The 20416-nt window shown below is 37.3% G+C and overlaps 1 protein-coding gene across 1 annotated transcript in view; it reads left to right on the top strand.

The window, feature by feature from the left end:
• Positions 1-14447, top strand: part of LOC137497032 (peripheral plasma membrane protein CASK-like) — a 439399-nt gene extending 424952 nt beyond the window's left edge. The window contains exons 11-12 of the mRNA XM_068225518.1: positions 2259-2434; positions 13808-14447. Coding sequence (XP_068081619.1) covers positions 2259-2434; positions 13808-13987 — 356 coding nt within the window. The 3' untranslated portion in view covers positions 13988-14447. The remainder of the gene's footprint in view (positions 1-2258; positions 2435-13807) is intronic.
• Positions 14448-20416: the final 5969 nt, after the last annotated feature.

Below are 20416 nucleotides of genomic sequence, written 5' to 3'. Positions count from 1 at the left end.
GAAGAATAGCAGAACCTCCTATTATCACCACTGTCAAGAAGTTTGCCATCTGAAATGCCTGTGATCACAGATCATGAGAGTTTTCAATAGTAAGTAACTGAAACTAATATATAGACCAGAAGATACAAAAATAGCAGTGACATTTTTTAAGCATATATATTTATTTTTCCTTTCCCCCTTTTTTAAAGATAGATAGAAATTCTATGTAATAATAGTAGGTTCATGTGCTTATCACATAAAGAGGGAAATCTCTCCTAGAATTGAGGAAAATTTTTAGAAATTTACTTTTCATAAATGTATTGCATAGATAGGCCTCTTATTACTTTTGTCTGCCTATTGCCATGATTGTTAACATTTTAAGTCTATATGATCTGACACCGTGATTAGCCGGTCCCATTGATGGAAACAATTTTCACCATCAGAACATTTGGTGACAGGTTAGGAGAGATGATAGTATACAATTTCTAATCACTATATTGCATGCCAAAAGCCTGGATTCAATACCAAACCTCTCTGCAGTTTTCATACGGAGTGAGGGCATATGATGCTGTTGATCGTTACTGTATTCATCCATGGGATGGAAACGTTAAGCCTTGAGCAGACCACATGGTGTTACTCGACAGGGGTAGGCTATGTGCTGACACTGAGTTTCACCCTCTCCCTATCTCATTATTATTGTTATTATCGTTGTCATCATCTCACACCTAGATGCACAGGTTGCCCGTGGGAATAAAATAGAAAGACCTGTACCAGGCAAGCCAAACATGTCCGTGGACAATCCTGGCACTAAAAGCCATACACTAAATAAAATTCACCCCTGCATTCACTCCTGTGGCTGTAGTCATCCCAGCTTATGATACTCTCAAAGATTCCTTTCAAGTACAGAACCTTGTGTGGTTGCATTACTTGTTCGTTTCTATACAGAGCCTTGAAAGACATTCATGGATGCAAGTTTCACATATTAGTGCTGTCTCATAAGTTTGAAAGCTAAGTTGATGTTATCAAATCAAAATCAAAATCTCTTTATTTGTAAATGAGGTGCCTACCTCAGTGGCAAGTGGTACACTAAAATACATTATTGTCAAGCACTAAATTTTAAATTAAGAAGAGAAGAAGAACATTTTTCTAGAATACAATAATATACAATTTACGTTAACAATTTTTTCTATTAAACAAACAGATCATCCTTAATAAATCTATATTGTTTACAAAATTTTACTTATAATATCTTCTATACTTACAAACATAGTTAACTCATATACAGTATGTGGAATTACTTCAAATAATACTATGCAACTGGTATAAGATTAAAATTTACATTGCATTTATTTACTTTTTTTTTTTTTTTACCCATTTTGGAACCTAAGTAGTATAACGACCTGCTGCGTCTTAACCAGAGCCCCTTTTGCCACCAGTTTTCAGAGTTCCTGAAGGGCCTTCACAGCTACCGTAGCAGTCCCAGGGCCCTCAAAGTCCCCACTGTACTTTACCCCTACAGGCAGTCCCCTTTGGCTGTCCAATCTCCATGGACTAGGGGATGGAATAATATTTTCACACACATTTTTTTATTTACAATAGCCTGCACTGGTCAAATGCCCTCTCTAACATTTCATTTATTTTCCCTGTTGCTGTTTATTCTCGAATATTTGTACAGATTTTGGAAAAGGATCAAACACTACCCCTGGACAAAGTAGATAATATATTAACTTCTTGACATAATGGTTAGAAACAGACTATTGACCCACAATCCCCAAGTGCACTACAATCCTGGCTACGTTATATATTTCAGACTGGTTTGAGGACTTAGAACCAGGTACTCTCAGCATTGTGAGAAAATTTGATAATCTGTGTCATCTTGTTCCAGATCAAGGAGACTAGCAAGGTGATAATCCTTATTACACTTTTAGGAGGGTTCGCCTGGCCATCCAGATGGCAGTGTAGCTATAGTTGTTGTTTAGATAATATAATGGGAGTTTATGGGATAAGAAATTAGACCAGACTATTTTTGTTGAGAAGAATTCACATTTCTTCATATTTTAATTATAAATCCCTTGTATGCCATGGTTTCTACTGAGACACATTTCTCGATTATATTCAGTTTTATAATGTTTTAATAGTTTTTATGTTGCAAAATTCAAATAAACCTTTCAGATCAATGATGATGTGAATGTAATTATGTTTTTACATGCAATTGCAGGATTGTATTATTTGCTTTTTGTGTATTATAGTCATGATTGTGTGTTTTATATTTTGAGCAGGGACCCATGAAGATGCAATGTATGGCACAAAACTTGAGACAATCAGGAAAATCCACCAAGAAGGTCGCATGGCAATCTTGGACGTTGAACCACAAGCCCTCAAAGTTTTAAGAACAGCAGAATTTGCCCCATATGTAGTGTTCATTGCAGCTCCAGTTCTTCAGAATTTGGCTGATGTAAGTACTTTAAAGGATATTAAAACAATAACATTGAGAAAGGAATACAATTAAGGAATGTATACAAAGATGGATGACAATTTATTTATTTATTTATTTATTTATTTATTTATTTATTTATTTATTTATTTATTTATTTATTTATTTATTTATTTATTTAAATTACAACGTATAGTCATGTATCTGGGCTGTGTTAGAACTTTAGGTTTAATTAATTTTAAATTTTAATATTTTAGTAAATACTGTCTATCAGTATTTGGGGAATTTGTGTAAATATATCAAAATCATTCATTTCACTCACACTGTATTTATAATCACTTATAATTCTTTAATTTTAGTTCATCAAAGCAACAGTCTTTGACCTTCATGCAAGCTTGTCTATTGCACTAAATAGTTCACATCATTTACACTTGCTGACACAGAAAATAAGCGTCCTCTGGAAGGTATGGTTGCCCGCAACACGTACAAATGGTAAGATAGGACATGCAACAAGACCTTGTCGAGTTACGTTCCACTTTGTTGTTCTTACACGGCCACAGGACATGTCTCTTGGTCTGGGACATAATATATCCATCCAGCAGCCACATTAATCTGACAAGTCATATTATAGTTTGCTGAAGTGCCTCTGAATGTGCAGGCTCTGTCCATCAAGGCAGTAGCCATGTGTGCTAAATCGTGAATTCTGCCACGTGTCTCTGGTGTAAAGAATTCGAGTCTCAGTTGAATAAAATAATTTTGAGTTTATTTTTATTCCTACACTGAGTTATATGGCGAGTTATGTAACTTCCTTTGTTTTATCATGCCATTATTGACATTTAGTAGGCTTATTTTTGGCCCTGGAAAGGACTATTGGGTGGTCCTCTCAGTAAGGGGACCACACACTGACATTGTGTACCATCTCTTCCAGGCGTGTGGCCATGGGATCAATTAGGGCAGAAGCATACGTATTGCCATCACCAACCACCTCATTCCAGGCTGCACTGACAACATCCGAGAGAGCATTGTTCATATTTGGTGTAAGATCAGGCCAGATCTCCATCATTGTTCTCTTCATCTTGGCCCACACATTCTTGATGATATTCCTGTCTACCCCACAAGGAGGCTTGACCTGACCTTACCTGCGAAGCATTCCTGAACTAATCGGGATGTGTGGATTGGAGACAGATCCTGTTGAAATTGTATAACATTGGAGGGATGAAGCACCCACACAGAAGGGACCATAATATTCTCTAAAATGTGCATATAATGCCTGGTGGTAACACTTTGCTCAATTCTATGCAACATTCCTATCCTGCGAGAGCTCATCTAACTCCAACACGCAATAGATACACGGCCAGAGTGCCAATACTCAACCATATAACCTGGATTGTGTGAGGTGCCAAAAGGGCAAAATACAAGTACTGGCCCATCGTTTGCCGAGGAAAATGTGCTCTCATCGGAGAAATGACATTCGACCAATAACATAGCACATTGTCCTCAGCAAATGCAAGGTGGTATACCCTCTTCTTAACAGTGAGCTTTTGTTTCTTAGTCGCTAGCCAGAATTGTAATCCTGTCTCATTCAGATGTCTCAAGGCTGTCCTCATGCTGCCGGGAAATCACACAGCCTGGTGTAGCTGCATGACGTTCATGAATGGGGTCAAACAGTGATCATCCTCTTCCCGGTTCAAGACCCACCAAGAACCTGAGCCAGCACGTTGGCTTAAGTCTCCTGATTTTCAAAAACATTTTATCCAGTGTGTTGCCATACTCTGTGGGATGCCATAGCATCGTCCAGCCTCTATTGCGGTTTGATTTTCTTAGTCAACGAAAGCAACTACCCGCTCACGTATGTGAGGTCTTTGGTGTGTTATAGTTGCTGGTAGAATGACTTACCTGTATGCAATAAGCATGATGGAGGTATCCTGCAATCTAATTGCTTTGCCCACTGTTACTGCCTGTGGAGTGAAAAAATCCCAAGTTGATTTGGAAAGAAAAGGCCACCTTCCTATTCTGAACCTGAGTCCGTACCCACTGCTTCACGATCAGGCATGCGTAACACACCTATAAGTATGTCTGCAACCTTCCACCTCACACATATTTGAGGCTGTTTACAGGAAAAGGTGCTATCTAATTGCTTCCCACACTTGTAAATATTCCAGTTATGATGGTTATCTCTATATGAGTAATGTTTCATTACCCCTGAGTATCGAACTAGGAACCACAACATCATGGTTGCATGTGACAATGCTTGTCACTGTACAGTTGGACTTCAGATTTTTCAGCACGCTCACTTTTTGTGTAGGCAAGTGTACAATCAGCAGGGATATTCAAAATGACTCACAGTTTCTAGAGACCATCATAGCATACTAGTTGAACCCCGTTGTCAGCAGCCCTGAAGATGGTTTCCCATTTTCAAACTAGGCAAATGCTGGGGGGCTGTACTCTATTTAAGGCCATGGCCACTTGCCACTCCTAGCCCACTTCCTATCCCACCTATCTGTGTCAATGCAAAGTGAAGCAAATTAAAAAAGAAAAAGCACACAAGTTCGCATGTTAAAAATATTGCGGTGGGACTATTCCTGACTGCTATTCATCGGATGAGTGGAAACCATATTTTTTTACATTAGCTAACATCCATAGCCTTCCACAAAAATGTTACATTCTCAGATATCACCTTCTTAAATGACTTTTTGCATCAAGTTCAAAAACTTCATACCCACAAAAATGGAGAGTTCAGCTCTCCACCATCTCCAAGAAACTATTGCCTAAGCAGTAATTCTCTCTGATGTCAAGGCTAGGTATTTCTTTACCACATAGCCCCTTAAGAAGGAATGTGAGAGGATGGTTGGGCAAATATTTTAGGATTTTTAGACACGATCTTTTGGGTTTTTTATTTTCATCTGTAAGTGATAACCAGGAAAATGCATTGACATCAATAAATTATGACGGCCGATTTAATACTTTGTAAGTCATTTGATCTGCTTACTGCAGCCATGAGATGTGACAATGATTCATAGCAGGTAGGAGGTATGTGTAGAAATAGAAAGGAATTCGCATGTTACAGATTAAGCCAACTTGAATAGAAATACATAGTAGAATAAACAAAATGAGAATTAAATGAGGGAAGAGGAAGCAACAGAAAATAATAACAAGGACAAATAATTAATGAAAACAAAAAAAGGACATAGACAATCACCACATCTTCATACACTTACCCACTTACCATCTTCACACCGACACACTCTCCTTATCAATCCCTGCTCTTCTACATTTGTTTCTCCTAAGCTCCCAACAAACTTGCCTCTACTTCACAGCTTCATCAGGAGGTGGGCTTCAACACTTATTGAGAGGCCATTTTGACAGATCTTTTAATCTCTTCAGTCAGTCTCCAGATCAGTGTTTTATGGGAAGAAATGTGGATAAATACAGGACAAGAAAAGAGACCAAGATAAACATGATACAGCTGGTAAATGACAGAGAACACAAAACGAACAAAATTACTCCTTTCTTACACCGACCTGTCATTGTGACAGGTGAGATGAATGGTGTATCCAGACATTTTTAGTGTTTTTGCTAGTGGTCTAATGTTACACTAATACACAAAAGATAATAATAATAATAATAATAATAATAATAATAATAATAATAATAATAATAATAATAATAATAATAGTAAGAAGCAGAATTGTATTAGCTTAACGTTCCACTAACTACTTTTACTGTTTTCGGAGATGCCAAGGTGCCAGAATTTAGTCCCGCAGGAGTTCTTTTACATGCCAGTAAATTTACAACAGGAGGCTGAGGTATTTGAGCGCCTTCAAATATCACGGGACTGAGCCAGGATCAAACCTGCCAAGTTGGAGTCAGAAGGCCAGTGCCTCAACCGTCTGAACCACTCAGCCTAACACACACAGAAAGTTCTTGGTGATGTAAGGCTGGGAAAGGGCTAGAATTGAGAAGGTAGCACCCATGTCCTTAATTAATTTACAGCCCCCAGCATTTACCTGGTGAGAAAATAGGAACCCATGGGAGACCATCTTCAGGGTTGCTGACTGTGGGGTTCAGATTCACCTCACAGCTACACGTCCTGAATTGCAGTAACGGTGATTAGGGGGCGGGAGGGGGGCAGCGGCTGCCACCCCCCCCCCCCCCCACTCTTTGGAGAAAACACTATATATGTATTCCACATTCCATTTTATCCGGCTAATCTAGGAATTATTAAAAAAGGCCGTTTGTACAAGTCCTGTTATCTTACGAGCTAATTCGTTCCTTTCTTTTCTTTAATCATTAACAAAATTATTAACAGAAATACGCACATAAAGTCGTTCGTCCTGGCTAACTGATTTGTATAGCACCACACAGCAGTAGTGGAGACTTAGCATGTGCTGTGAGGAAGGGTAGCAGGGGTGTATATATTTTGCCAAGGTATGTTTGACCCGCTTGCCACACGCATTCTTCAGCCTGGCAGTCTCTTTAGTGTATTAATTTCTTGGTGTGTAGTCAAACAATTTAAAAAAATATTTATTGTATAAACTCGCTGTACTTCTATTTAATAGTAATACATATGTAATTATTGTTCCTTTGGTGAATGTTTTATTGTATAGTACTGAATCAAAATATCAAAAAAAATATAATTACCGCACTCTTGGTAAATTCTCAACCTTTACCTCTCTGTTGAAATTCGCTCAGAGAGCTTCAGAAAACTTACCAATTTGTAGCCTTTTTTCTTCCCAGTTTTGGTGTGCATACCCCCCACCCCCATTGTATACATACATACATGCATTACATACATACATACATGCATACATACATACATACATACATACATACATACATACATACATACATACATACACACACACATACATACATACATACATACATACATACATACATACATACATACATACATACATTATCATTATAGACTGTTATGCCTTTCAGCATTCAGTCTGCAAGCCTTTGAGAATTTACTAAACGTCGCCACAATCGTCGATTTGCAACTAGTGTTGTGGCCTCATTTAGTTCTATACCTCTTATCTTTAAATCGTTAGAAACCGAGTCTAACCATCGTCGTCTTGGTCTCCCTCTACTTCTCTTACCCTCCATAACAGAGTCCATTATTCTCCTAGGTAACCTATCCTCCTCCATTCGCCTCACATGACCCCACCACCAAAGCCAGTTTATGCGTACAGCTTCATCCATCGAGTTCATTCCTAAAGTAGCCTTTATCTCCTCATTCCAAGTACCCTCTTGCCATTGTTCCCACCTGTTTGTACCAACAATCATTCTTGCTACTTTCATGTCTGTTACTTCTAACTTATAAATAAGATATCCTGAGTCCACCCAGCTTTCGCTCCCGTAAAGCAAAGTTGGTCTGAAAACAGACCGATGTAAAGATAGTTTCGTCTGGGAGCTGACTTCCTTCTTACAGAATACTGCTGATCGCAACTGCGAACTCACTGCATTAGCTTTACTACACCTTGATTCAATCTCACTTACTATATTACCATCCTGGGAGAACACACAACCTAAATACTTGAAATTATCGACCTGTTCTAGCTTTGTATCACCAATCTGACATTCAATTCTGTTGAATTTCTTACCTACTGACATCAATTTAGTCTTTGAGAGGCTAATTTTCATACCATACTCATTGCACCTATTTTCAAGTTCCAAGATATTAGACTGCAGGCTTTCGGCACAGTCTGCCATTAAGACCAAGTCGTCAGCATAGGCCAAACTGCTTACTACATTTCCACCTAACTGAATCCCTCCCTGCCATTTTATACCTTTCAGCAGATGATCCATGTAAACTACGAACAGCAAAGGTGAAAGATTACAGCCTTGTCTAACCCCTGTAAGTACCCTGAACCAAGAACTCATTCTACCATCAATTCTCACTGAAGCCCAATTGTCAACATAAATGCTTTTGATTGATTTTAATAATCTACCTTTAATTCCATAGTCCCCCAGTATGGCGAACATCTTTTCCCTTGGTACCCTGTCATATGCTTTCTCTAGATCTACGAAACATCAACACAACTGCCTATTCCTCTCGTAGCATTTTTCAATTACCTGGCGCATACTGAAAATCTGCTCCTGACAGCCTCTCTGTGGTCTGAAACCACACTGGTTTTCATCCAACTTCCTCTCAACGACTGATCGCACCCTCCCTTCCAAGATGCCAGTGAATACTTTGCCTGGTATACTAATCAATGAGATACCTCGATAGTTGTTGCAATCCTTCCTGTTCCCTTGCTTAGAGATAGGTGCAATTACTGCTTTTGTCCAATCTGAAGGTACCTTACCAACACTCCACGCTAATTTTACTACTCTATGAAGCCATTTCACCCCTGCCTTCCCACTATACTTCACCATTTCAGGTCTAATTTCATCTATTCCTGCTGCCTTATGACAATTGAGTTTATTTACTATCCTTTCCACTTCCTCAAGCATAATTTCACCAACATCATTTTCCTCCTCCCCATGAGCTTGGCTGTTTGCAACACCACCATGATGATTTCCTTTTACATTGAGAAGATGTTCAAAATATTCCCTCCACCTCTCCAGTGATTCCCTGGGATCTATTATGAGTTCACCTGAATTACTCAAAACACTGTTCATTTCCTTTTTCCCTCCCTTCCTAAGATTCTTTATTACTGTCCAGAAAGGTTTCCCTGATGCTTGACCTAGCCTTTCCAGGTTATTACCAAAATCTTCCCATGACTTCTTTTTGGATTCAACAACTATTTGTTTCGCTCTGTTTCTTTCATCTACGTACAAATCCCTGTCTGCCTCGGCCCTTGTTTGGAGCCATTTCTGATAAGCCTTCTTTTTACGTTTACAGGCTGCTCTCACTTCATCATTCCACCAAGATGTTCGCCTTTTCCCATCTTTACACACAGTTGTTCCTAGGCATTCCCTTGCTGTTTCTATTACAGCATCCCTGTATGCCACCCATTCACTTTCTATATCCTGAACCTGCTTACTGTCTACTGTTCGAAACTTCTCGCTAATCATATCCATGTACTTCTGTCTAATTTCCTAGTCCTGGAGATTTTCTACCCTTATTCGTTTGCAGACAGATTTCACTTTCTCTACCCTAGGCCTAGAGATACTTAGTTCACTACAGATCAGATAGTGGTCTGTATCATCGAAAAATCCCCGAAAAACTTGTATATTCCTAACTGATTTCCTGAATCCAAGATCTGTTAAGATATAGTCTATTATGGATCTGGTACCCCTAGCCTCCCATGTGTAGTGGTGAATAGCCTTATGCTTGAAGAATGTATTCGTAACAGCTAAACCCACACTAGCACAGAAGTCCAGCAAACGCTTCCCATTCCCATTAGCTTCCATATCTTCCCCACATTTACCAATCACACTTTCGTATCCTTCAGTTCTATTCCCAACTCTCGCATTGAAATCGCCCATGAGCACTATTCTATCCTTGCTGTTGACCCTGACCACGATGTCACTCAATGCTTCATAAAACTTGTCAACTTCATCCTCATCTGCACCCTCACATGGTGAATACACGGACACAATTCTTGTCCTAATTCCTCCCACTGACAAATCTTCCCACATCATTCGCTCATTTACGTGCCTAACAGAAACAATGTTGCGTGCAATGGTATTCCTGATAAAGAGCCCTACCCCAGACTCTGCCCTTCCCTTTCTAACACCCGTCAAGTACACTTTATAATCTCCTATCTCTTCCTCATTATCTCCCCTTACCTGAATATCACTTACTCCTAGCACATCCAGGTGCATCCTCTTTGCTGACTCAGCCAGTTCTACCTTCTTTCTTCCATAAGCCCCATTAATATTGATAGCTCCCCGTCGAATTCCATTTCGCTCGCCAAGTTGTTTCCAAGGAGTCCCTCGCCTGTCAAATGGGAGTGGGACTCCATTACTCCCATAGGTCCGAGGCTTGCTTAAAGTGTTCTGAGCTCGGTAAATTCATGAAGCAGGATGCTGCCCTACTTGCACATAGTCCAAGTGAGGATCTCTCCTCTAACGGGTTATGGACCACCGGTGAATTGTATAGTCCTAGCCGCCTGAGCACAAGGAGGGCCACGACTCAGAATATGTCCGAGTTGCCCACTCCCATTCCATAGCAACTGGTATCCCGATTCTCAGGACCACTTACTAGGCCACTCAGCCGTTGCCCATGGTTCACGAACTAGGACGTGACTTCAGTAACCCACAAACTACAAACTGCATACCCGAATTAATTATTTTAACCATAGCGTTTGATTAACTCTGTCTGTATTGACTTCATTTTAATCTTACATTCAGTAAACACTTATTCCCCCTTATCAATACTTAACAATTTATTTTATTATCAACCATACATGTTTCAAGAGCCCCAAAAGCTCTCTTTTTCAGCAGCAAAAAACATCAAAATGTTTTGGACTTGTTAAAACTATAAATCTCTAATTTTACCTTGTTCACATTATTTATACAATTTAAACATCCATGACATTATTAAAATATTGACCAATTATCTAAATCTTCAAATGTGTTCCTTTAGATCACCGTCAGTCTTGACCTCCTGCAGAGTTGTTTTGGTTTGGACCACAAGGTGAAGTGTAACAGTGCACACGATAAATTATTGGATTCCAGCTACAAATAGCCCATGTGGGATAAAATAGCTGTGGCTCGCATAGGATCAAGTCCCAGTGTTATGTATGAATAAAATAACAACCTTAACAGTGTAGATACAGAGCAGGATTAAAGAAGAGGAGAGCATTGGGAAATAAGAGCTGACAGCAATTTATAACATAAGTTGAATATGTTTATTCCTTTTATTTTTGTGTGTACACAGTTTAAGTTTAATATTGTTTTTACTTAAAGTTTGCAAATTAATGAACAATGGTGACAAGAAAGTTATTATTTTAACTTACTGAGACATTATGTTGTCAGTGGTGTTTAATATTGGTAGTTTTCACACTCGATTGACAGAGATCTCAAAAGGACACATTTGGAGATTTAGATAATTGGTCAATATTTAAACAGTGTTATGGATGTTTAAATTGTATAAATAATGTTAATTAGGTAGAATTAATGATTTATTTATTTTTATAGATGTAACAAGTCCAGAATATTTTGATGTTTTGTACCACTGAAAGAAGAAAAAAGAGCATTTGGGGCTCTTGAAACATGTACAGTTGATAATAAAATAAAATAAATTGTTGTTAAGTATTGACAAGATGGAATATTCTATAAATGTAAGGCTTCATACCTGACTTGCTCCGTATACAGACATCTGATCTAGTTCTTAAAGTCCTATGAGTTCTCAATGATATTGATGACAGGTTAGTACTGAGGCAACTCTGCCAGGTTTAAGTTATGTCAATCTGCAGTAATTCATCCCAGTGCAAGACTGTTATTCAATGACATCAGGAAATGAAGTAACATTGTGAGGTGCACCAATCAAACATTTATCCATATATGGCAGTTTGTGAAGTGAAATACAAAAGTGTATTCTCATACCAGTCCAGTTTGTATGGTTGTTGCACTTTAGAAGAAAGTTGTTTTTGTGCTAATGAATCTGGTTTAAGAACAGATGAAGTGAGAATTACCTATATTTATGTGACATAACATGGTCATGTTAAGGTATATTTCCAAGATTACTTATGTTAAGTAGTCAGTTGCTGAGCAATGGGGTATTGGATGGTTTATATAAGCCTTTGGACTAGTCACTCGTCTCTAACACCATCTTTCCATTATTTTTGCACTTTTGTCAGTGGTTTGTTGTTTTCTCATTTTGATGCCTTTCAACTTACGGGCTATTTTAAACATGATAAATTTGTAGAACCCACCAGTGCAGTAATTTTGTATGCTTTCTGTGCTCCCACAACAGGCTTTATCAAAGTCTGTAAACCTTCATCGATGAGTTTAGAATTAAGCTATTTGGCCTTCACATTCTTATAGAGTGCATAAAGGATTGGAGGACACATTAGATGTAGTACAAAAAACAATCATATCTGATTAATAATGAAATACAGTATATTGATGAAAAACGTGGTATAAGGATGCTGTAATGGTTGGACTACAAGCTTATTTGATACAATGATGGCATCAAAGCAGGACTGGAAACACTGGCATGCTCGATTCACATGGTCCTTGTTGTGATTGGACATTAATCAAGTAATGTTGGCTTTAAGAGAATCACTTATATTGTGAGAATGTTTATTAGTCTCCTGTTGAACAACACCCTTTACGTAATAATCTAGGGAATTTAGATCTGGTGAGTTAGATGACCACATGTTTGGTGTGATCTAGTCATGCAGATTGGTTGCCATCCAATCTTGTGTTGTCACAGCCTTTTGTGCAGGTGCAGAGTTTTGTTGAAATACATACGGCGCTCTCTAGCATATAGCTTCTATTCCTGGCTTTATAAATGTCTCCAGCACCTCAGTGTATTCAATAGCATTCACCTGCAGGCTCTGTGGAATAAAGTGGGGTAACATGATGAGTCCTTCGATATTCACCACTCCTAAAACCATCATAATTGTGGGAAATTTGGTTTGTATAATATGGGTGATATCAGAAGGATCTGCACATAACCATCTGTATTTTCCCTGTTCATCTTTAGATGCTGGTAGACCTATCTTAACTTTTTTTAAAGAGAATGCTTGCAGCCATTGTGTGCATATGTGTGCACCAACATCAACTGCTCTTTCAAATAACATGAAATTTATATTGAATGTCCTTATGCTCTGCAGTGTAGATTGCAGCCTCAGACACCTGGAGATGTCTGGCAATGGCTCTCTGAACATCCTGGGATTCTCTTTGATGATGTTCTACACCTGCTGTATGAAGTGTGGAATCATATTGTCTGAATGCTGTGATTGCTTTTTATGCTTAGCTATGTGCATCAGACCCCCACTGGAGATATCCAACTCCTGAACTTTGTGCACAAAAGACTGTTGATTTTAAAAAACCTTACAGTCTCAACATTGCTCTTCTTTACATGTATTGCAACTATCACAGCCATTTCATCTCTTGTGTTAGCTGATAGACTGACACTGATACTTCGAAATGATAAAAGTACAGCATTTAATTTGCATGTAACTGCAGGTGTGCACAATGAAATTTCCTCAAATACCGTATGCACTCTGCACATGTGCTGTGTGGAGCAGCAATCTATGTTAGAAGTTTCTTTTAACTTAATTTTAGTTCTTCAAACACTGTGTTGTAGGCCATTTTATAGACTCCTACATTAGCTAGAATTTTAATGGATGTGGGTTATTCAGAATTTTTGTATGTGTAAGGTATTTTTATGTGGTGACATTGTTTTTATTAATATTCAAAAATTATCACAATGATTGAAGTTTTATAAATACAGGTCTTGTAATTTTTTAATTTGTTTGTTTACAGTATGATGGAAGCCTAGAACGTCTTGCAAAGGAGTCGGACCTTCTACGACAAGCGTATGGCCATTTCTTTGATTTAACAATTGTGAATAATGACATCGAAGAAACTATTGCAGCATTAGAGAAAGCTATTGAAAGAGTTCATACTACCCCGCAATGGATTCCAGTCTCCTGGGTATACTGACAGAAGCTACCGCCGGGATCGACGGCTACTCTGAAATAGGACTCACTACCCAAGTTCAGCAAGATTTCTGTTATCTATGACTTTGCTCAAACAAAAAGTAATATGACAACAGCACAAATGAGGAAAATAGTATTTGGTTATCAAGGAAATTTTGCACAATTCTTCAATGCATCTACTTGTTGTGATGTTTTGTAACGCAAGTTGCAAGTAGGACTGGTGGATTTTATCCTAATTTAGTGCTCATCTCGGGGTTAATAAAAATAAATATAATAAAGTGAACACCCAATCAAATAGGATGTGAGTCTGTGATAACCTGGATAAAATAATACTAATTGTGTAGCCATGAAAACAGGCTACTTTCCATTTTTTGAAAAGCATCACACTCTTTGCATTAAGTTGAACTTTAAAAAAGTGCATAAACATTTCAGTGAATTTGGTACATTATTATGCCAATTCAAACCTCAGCCTTATAGATAAAGTTATTGAAGCCTGTGGCAACCTGTACATCTTGTTCACACCTATTCTTCTAAGAAATTTGTACTTGCTGTGTACAAACTGATGAGAAGTGGTTATCTACAAGGCTGCCATAGACTACTTTGAACCTGACAAGTTATGATACAACTTTTTAAAATGCTACATAGGAAGGTTAACAGAGAAATTAATAAGAATATGTCTTAGCACATTTTTTAAGATGATGAAGCATGCACAAATTGGCTCACATGTAAGCAAGACTGGAATTGTTGCATTAAAGTTCTGGAATGATGATACTTCAAAGAAAGCACAAAGATAGATAGTGGAGGTAAAGCTGGCGTTTTACTTGTTTTTCATTTTCATATATTTTGTTTAGTTCTCTTTTCCTGTCTTTTTACTTTCTTTCTCCTTTCAATTTTATTTGAAAACTGAGTGCCCTGAATCTACGGCGGTGAAGTGAATAGGGGATGAAAGCAGATTGTTAGTTTTGAGAGTGAATTGTTATTTTCTATCTGAATTGCTTTCAAGAAGGCTGCAATATTTTCAGAAGATGGAGACATGGAGATATGAACAGTTGAAGACGCTTTGAAGATCTCAACTATCTTTCTCTCTCTTTCAGTTCTGTTTCTGTCTATAATGATGGGCTGGCCCAAAGATCATGTTGCAGGTGATGGAATACATACTCCAGACTAAAATTTATTGTTGTATCAGTTACTGTTTTTATCCATATGGATTGGGCATGGGGTAATTCTTTACCATTAAATATCAACATAAATTAGAGCTGGGAAAAACTATGGATGCTATGATTCTTTTAAATACAAAGTTCATGGAATAAAGTGAATAATGCATCATCACTGATGTGGGCTGTGAGTGAATGTTTTAGATAATTAAATTGTTTTTATAAAGATGGACTGTCAGTTTAAAGAATTGATACACTAGTGATGTGCAGAATATACAAATGGGAACAGTATGTAATACCAATTTTTAGTATTATTTGGCATGAAGAAATATTAAAGGTATGAGAAATGGTGGCATATAATTGGTTTATCACTACTATGGGTTAAAAGGATACTAAAACAGAGCTTGATCTATGCATAATTTGTATGTCTTGACGACTTCCATTAACACAATAAAAAAGGGGTATTCCTATTTACTACAGTTATACTAAGTAATATAGATTAACAGGTTTTAAAAAGAGGAATTAGTTGAATATTAGGGTGAAAGTACTCACAAACTTTTTCAGTGATTTAGTCATAAAAGAAAAAAATCTGAAAGAACGAGATCTTGATAGAATTGTATGTGCACATCTATGTATGGTTATGAAATACCATTTGACAGCAGTTGCTGAATAATCAGGTTACCTGTGATTTTATACATGCTCCAGTGATGCAACTTGTTACATGCAGGCTAGCATCTAGTATTTAGTATTCACACAATGTGAGTAAATGTTTGATTTTTTTTCCATTTCATCTTTACCATTTGTCTATTTCTCTCAAGATCACTTTGACATCTTCAACTGGGATATGGCAGGAACAAATTAGGGGAAAAGTGATTGTTTCAACACAGTACTTGTGTACATTTGGTTAGTTGTGTTAAAAATGGGTGCATGAAGAAAATTGTTCAAGAAAAATAAAATTCATAGGAATTTATGCTATATAGTTACATATCAGGGGCTTGAAAGACCAAAACTGGAAATGAAAAAACTGTTTTCGGATTTGAAAGTGTGCTAACTTGATGCATGATTCTACTTAACTTGGAGAATGTTCAATGGAGTATGCTCCCCAGGAGTCCCTGTGTAGCTAACTATAATATGTTGACATATGGACTGTGTTGATTGAAATATATTTAAGGACCATACATTTTGTGAAAAGATTGCATTACTCTTTCCTGTTTCCTTCCTTCCTTCCCTTCTTTCTTATTTATTGCAGTGTCAGTTTAGAAGATTATATTGAAATGATAATGTAATGTACAGCATGTTTGCAAGAAGCAGATGAATTACAGTTGAATATCATCCCAAGAAATCTCAACAGTAGATTACATACTTCAAAGAAGATATGTAAATATTTCAGAAATATCATTACTTCATACTTGTTTCTACCAATTTTGTAGGTAGACATATACAGCAGTTCTCTTCCTATTTTATCCAGGAGATAATGGGTTCGAACCCTACTGTCAGCAGCCTTGAAGATGGTTTTCCGTGGTTTCCCATTTTCACACCAGGCAAATGCTGAGGATTGTACTTTAATTAAAGCCATAGTCGCTTCCTTCCCACTCCTGGGACTTTCCTATCCTCTCGTTGCCATAAGACCTCTGTGTCAGTGCAATGTAAAGCAAATTCTTCTCCCTTCTTATTTTTCTTTTTCAAACACTCATGCCATGTGAATGTATTCACTGTCATGCTCATTTAAGTATGTTTCAAATTAAAATATTTTCATTCTTAAAAATGTACAGTTAAATTTTATGTGTTCAGAAAAACCTAAATTGAAATACTGCATAAGGGTAACTTTTTAAATGATCCATAGAGGTTGTTATGAAGTAAAGTACATTAATTATAGCATTCCTTCATCATACATACTTTTTTTTTGACAAGGCCAGTTTTCTTTTGACTAAGTTTAAAAGAGATGACAATTATTATTTTTAAATACTAGGTACTACTGAAATTTTATTTTGAAAGTATGATTAATCCACCATTAGCTGTGGATGGACAGGAAGAATCATGTATGTATGTATGTTGGGTATTCAGCCCGAAGGCTGGTTTGATCCTCCACAGTTCCGCCAACAGCTGTCATAGATAGGCTTGTAAACACCCACGTCTGGATTGCTGAAATGGAGAATTAATGATGATAATGACTACAGTACTGAAAATTTTCTTATTCTGATTCATTAAACAGAACAAAAATGCAACATTATATCTAAATCAGACCATGTAGTTGGTAATACATCTTTTATTTAATGACATATTTCTCAGCGGCTTCAGTTCCATGCTCTTATTTTCACTCATACCTACTTTTCTTATTTTTGTCACTTTGAACAATATGAATATTTTCAACAAACACACACAAAAAAAAACTTAAAAACTGAAAATGAAATAGGATTCACCTTTTGACAGTTTGAAAGAAGTGCTGTAACATGAAATGTATTGAGTGGAAAAAGCTCATTTTTGAAGTCTGAAAATGGTAACATTCTACAATTTCTATGTGGATGTTCAATTGAGTACGGTATATTATGGTGATAAATATTTCAAAGTGTTATATCTAACTGCAAGATTGGAAGATGGTTATTGAAGAAATTATTGATCAACCATTAGAGTATGGTTCCAGTGTATGGGACCCACACCAGGTTCACTTGATATAAGAACTGAAAAAGATCCCAAGGAAAGCAGCGTGATTTGGATTATTTATCAGGAAAAATGTTCAATAAATTTCAAAGTTCTTTGAAATCATTTAAGAAAAGGCTAGGTAAACAATTGATAGGGAATCTGCCACCTGGGTAACAGCCCTAAATGCGATTGATTGATTGATTGATTGATTGATTGATGGATTGATTGATTGATTGATTGATTGATTGATTGATTGATTGATTGATTGATTGATTGATTGATTGATTGATTGATTGATTGATTGATTGATTGATTGATTGATTGATTGATTGATTGATTCTATTTGGAGTATTCACAAACTTATGAGAAGTTGTTCTAATTAAATAGCTTCAAATTTTGTCCATGTTATTCAGTTGATACTATGCTAGATAAAGATAAGAAACTTCACAGATGACACTTCTCTCTCATTTGACATGAGCAGACAGGCTTTCACTCTCTGAGTTAAAATGCTCTTGAATATTTGTTTTGTGGTATAGTTGACAGCACTCATAGCTAGAATGTTTGAGAGCTCTGCATTTTTCAGTTTGCCTTTCTTGGAATATTCATAAACTTATGAGAAACTACTGTATTCTCATCAACTTGCTTCAATTATATTGGTAAGAGAAACATTTACAAATAAATCGGTCATTTGAGAAATCGTACAAGTCCATTTTTTGTGACAAATGAGTTTTCATTGTATTCTTGTTCTACAAGGAGGCAACGGAGAGCAGAACATGGAGAGATGCCATTTGTTTGTTCATTATTAACAATATATACACCTTATTTTACAGTTTGGTTTAATTCTCTCTTTCTTAGCCGATGGTGTGTAGACAGTTTTATTTGCTTTTCTCATGAATTACTTCTTATTTTCAAATGACTGATTCAAATGAACTTCATTATAACTGTTTACTTACTGGTTTGGTTACCAGCAAGGAGAAAAGACATGAGGTGTCGATAGTGAGCTCAGATTGCAGACATGTCAACTATTGTAACATGGAAGTATCACTTGAGCAATACTGGTAACGCTACTGGGAGATGGCATTGTTGGATAAAAGCCAAGTATATTCAAGATGTTGACAGTCCCTTAATATGCTGTAGTGCAAATGGTGCTGACATGAGTGGTGGTTATGGTTCTTTTAGTGATTGGTGGTGTTGAATTGAGGCCCGGACCTGCACTGTCTTAGGAGGACAATGAAAAGCTCAAAGAGGTCATGAAGGAAGTGTGTCAAGTAGGCAAGACCAGACAAATATTATTAGAACAAAGTAACTAGATAAAGGACAGAGAAGCTATAATTGTGACTGCGCGACATAAAGGTGAGAATGTTTAAATAAGTCTTATGTAGAGGAAATTAATAGCCATGTACTTTGAAGAAAGGGTTCAGAGACTTGAATTAAAGGATCAGTCATGAGTCGGAGGATATGAGGAGAAATATTGTAATATATGAACTGGAAGACTCCAGTAAGGAGAATTTCAATGAGATGATAGACAAAGTAACTTTGCTGATCAAGGAGAAAGTGGATTATAATGAGAGTGACATTGACAACAGAATAGGAAAGAATACAGGAAGGAAACCTATAAAAGTGTGTATAATGTCAAGTCTAAAGGCTCGTAGAGTATTAGAAAATACTAGGAACTTGAAGGGGAATAAAATATGGATGAGGAAAGAACTAATTTGGAAGAAATAAAAAACCTGGAAGCACTATTCTTTCACTTAGGTAAAGTGCAGCATTTATTTGCGGAACAGGCTAACTGTGGTAGGAGATACTTGGGGCAGAACTTGGTCTGCCAAGCAGCTACAGGAAATGGAAGAAGGCCCTGATGTGTCAGCAGTAAGCAGGAAGGTCAGTTTCATGCAGGAGCAGCTGTACCTTATGTGCTGAAGTGCTGCAGCACATTGCCTATTGGAAAAATAAATTAATTAGTTTAAAAATATTATCTACAATCAAATACAGGGCATTGAAAAAGACGTCAGCCAAAGAATAGGAAATTATTCAACTCCCCTCACAACCAGTTAATTACTGGTGCGCTCCACACTGGGTGCTGTACGATCACAGCTCAGCGTTCAGCGAGAATGTCTTAGCCAGAAACCAGGAACTCTGCCTTTTGCGCGTGCGTGCCGAACTTTTCCGATACAAAGAGAATGTGTTCCGATAGGCTGTGGAAACAACAACCAAGACATCACTTCATAGCGATTCTTCGTTCGACCACAGAGAGGCAGCACTAGCACTAGTCACACTTGCATTACGACCGATATGAGAACATGGCAGCTGGGACCCTCTTGACTTGGCGGTAGTATTTAAGAGGGGATCTCTCAAAGCAAACGGGAAAACAAAATACTGTAGAGTTATTCCCGCCAGGTCTTTTAATACCAAGGAGGATAGAATACTACCAACTTGCCTATTCCATAGCCACATTTGTAAATCAATGAACTATGTTGTCAAAATAAGGACATGATATTGTGATTTTCTTTAATTAAAAATGTCTAGTTTATAAATGTCACTATAAAAACATAACATGTAATTTTGCATTACGACGTTGCTGTTCTTTTTTCAATGATGTTGGTAACATTGGGAAGTTCTGTTTTTGCGTGCTCACACCA

Source organism: Anabrus simplex, chromosome 1 (assembly GCF_040414725.1).
Source record: "Anabrus simplex isolate iqAnaSimp1 chromosome 1, ASM4041472v1, whole genome shotgun sequence".
Classification (NCBI taxonomy): Eukaryota; Metazoa; Arthropoda; class Insecta; order Orthoptera; family Tettigoniidae; genus Anabrus; species Anabrus simplex.
The sequence above is the reverse complement of the archived record's forward strand: the minus strand, read 5'-3'. Positions and strand labels throughout refer to the sequence as shown.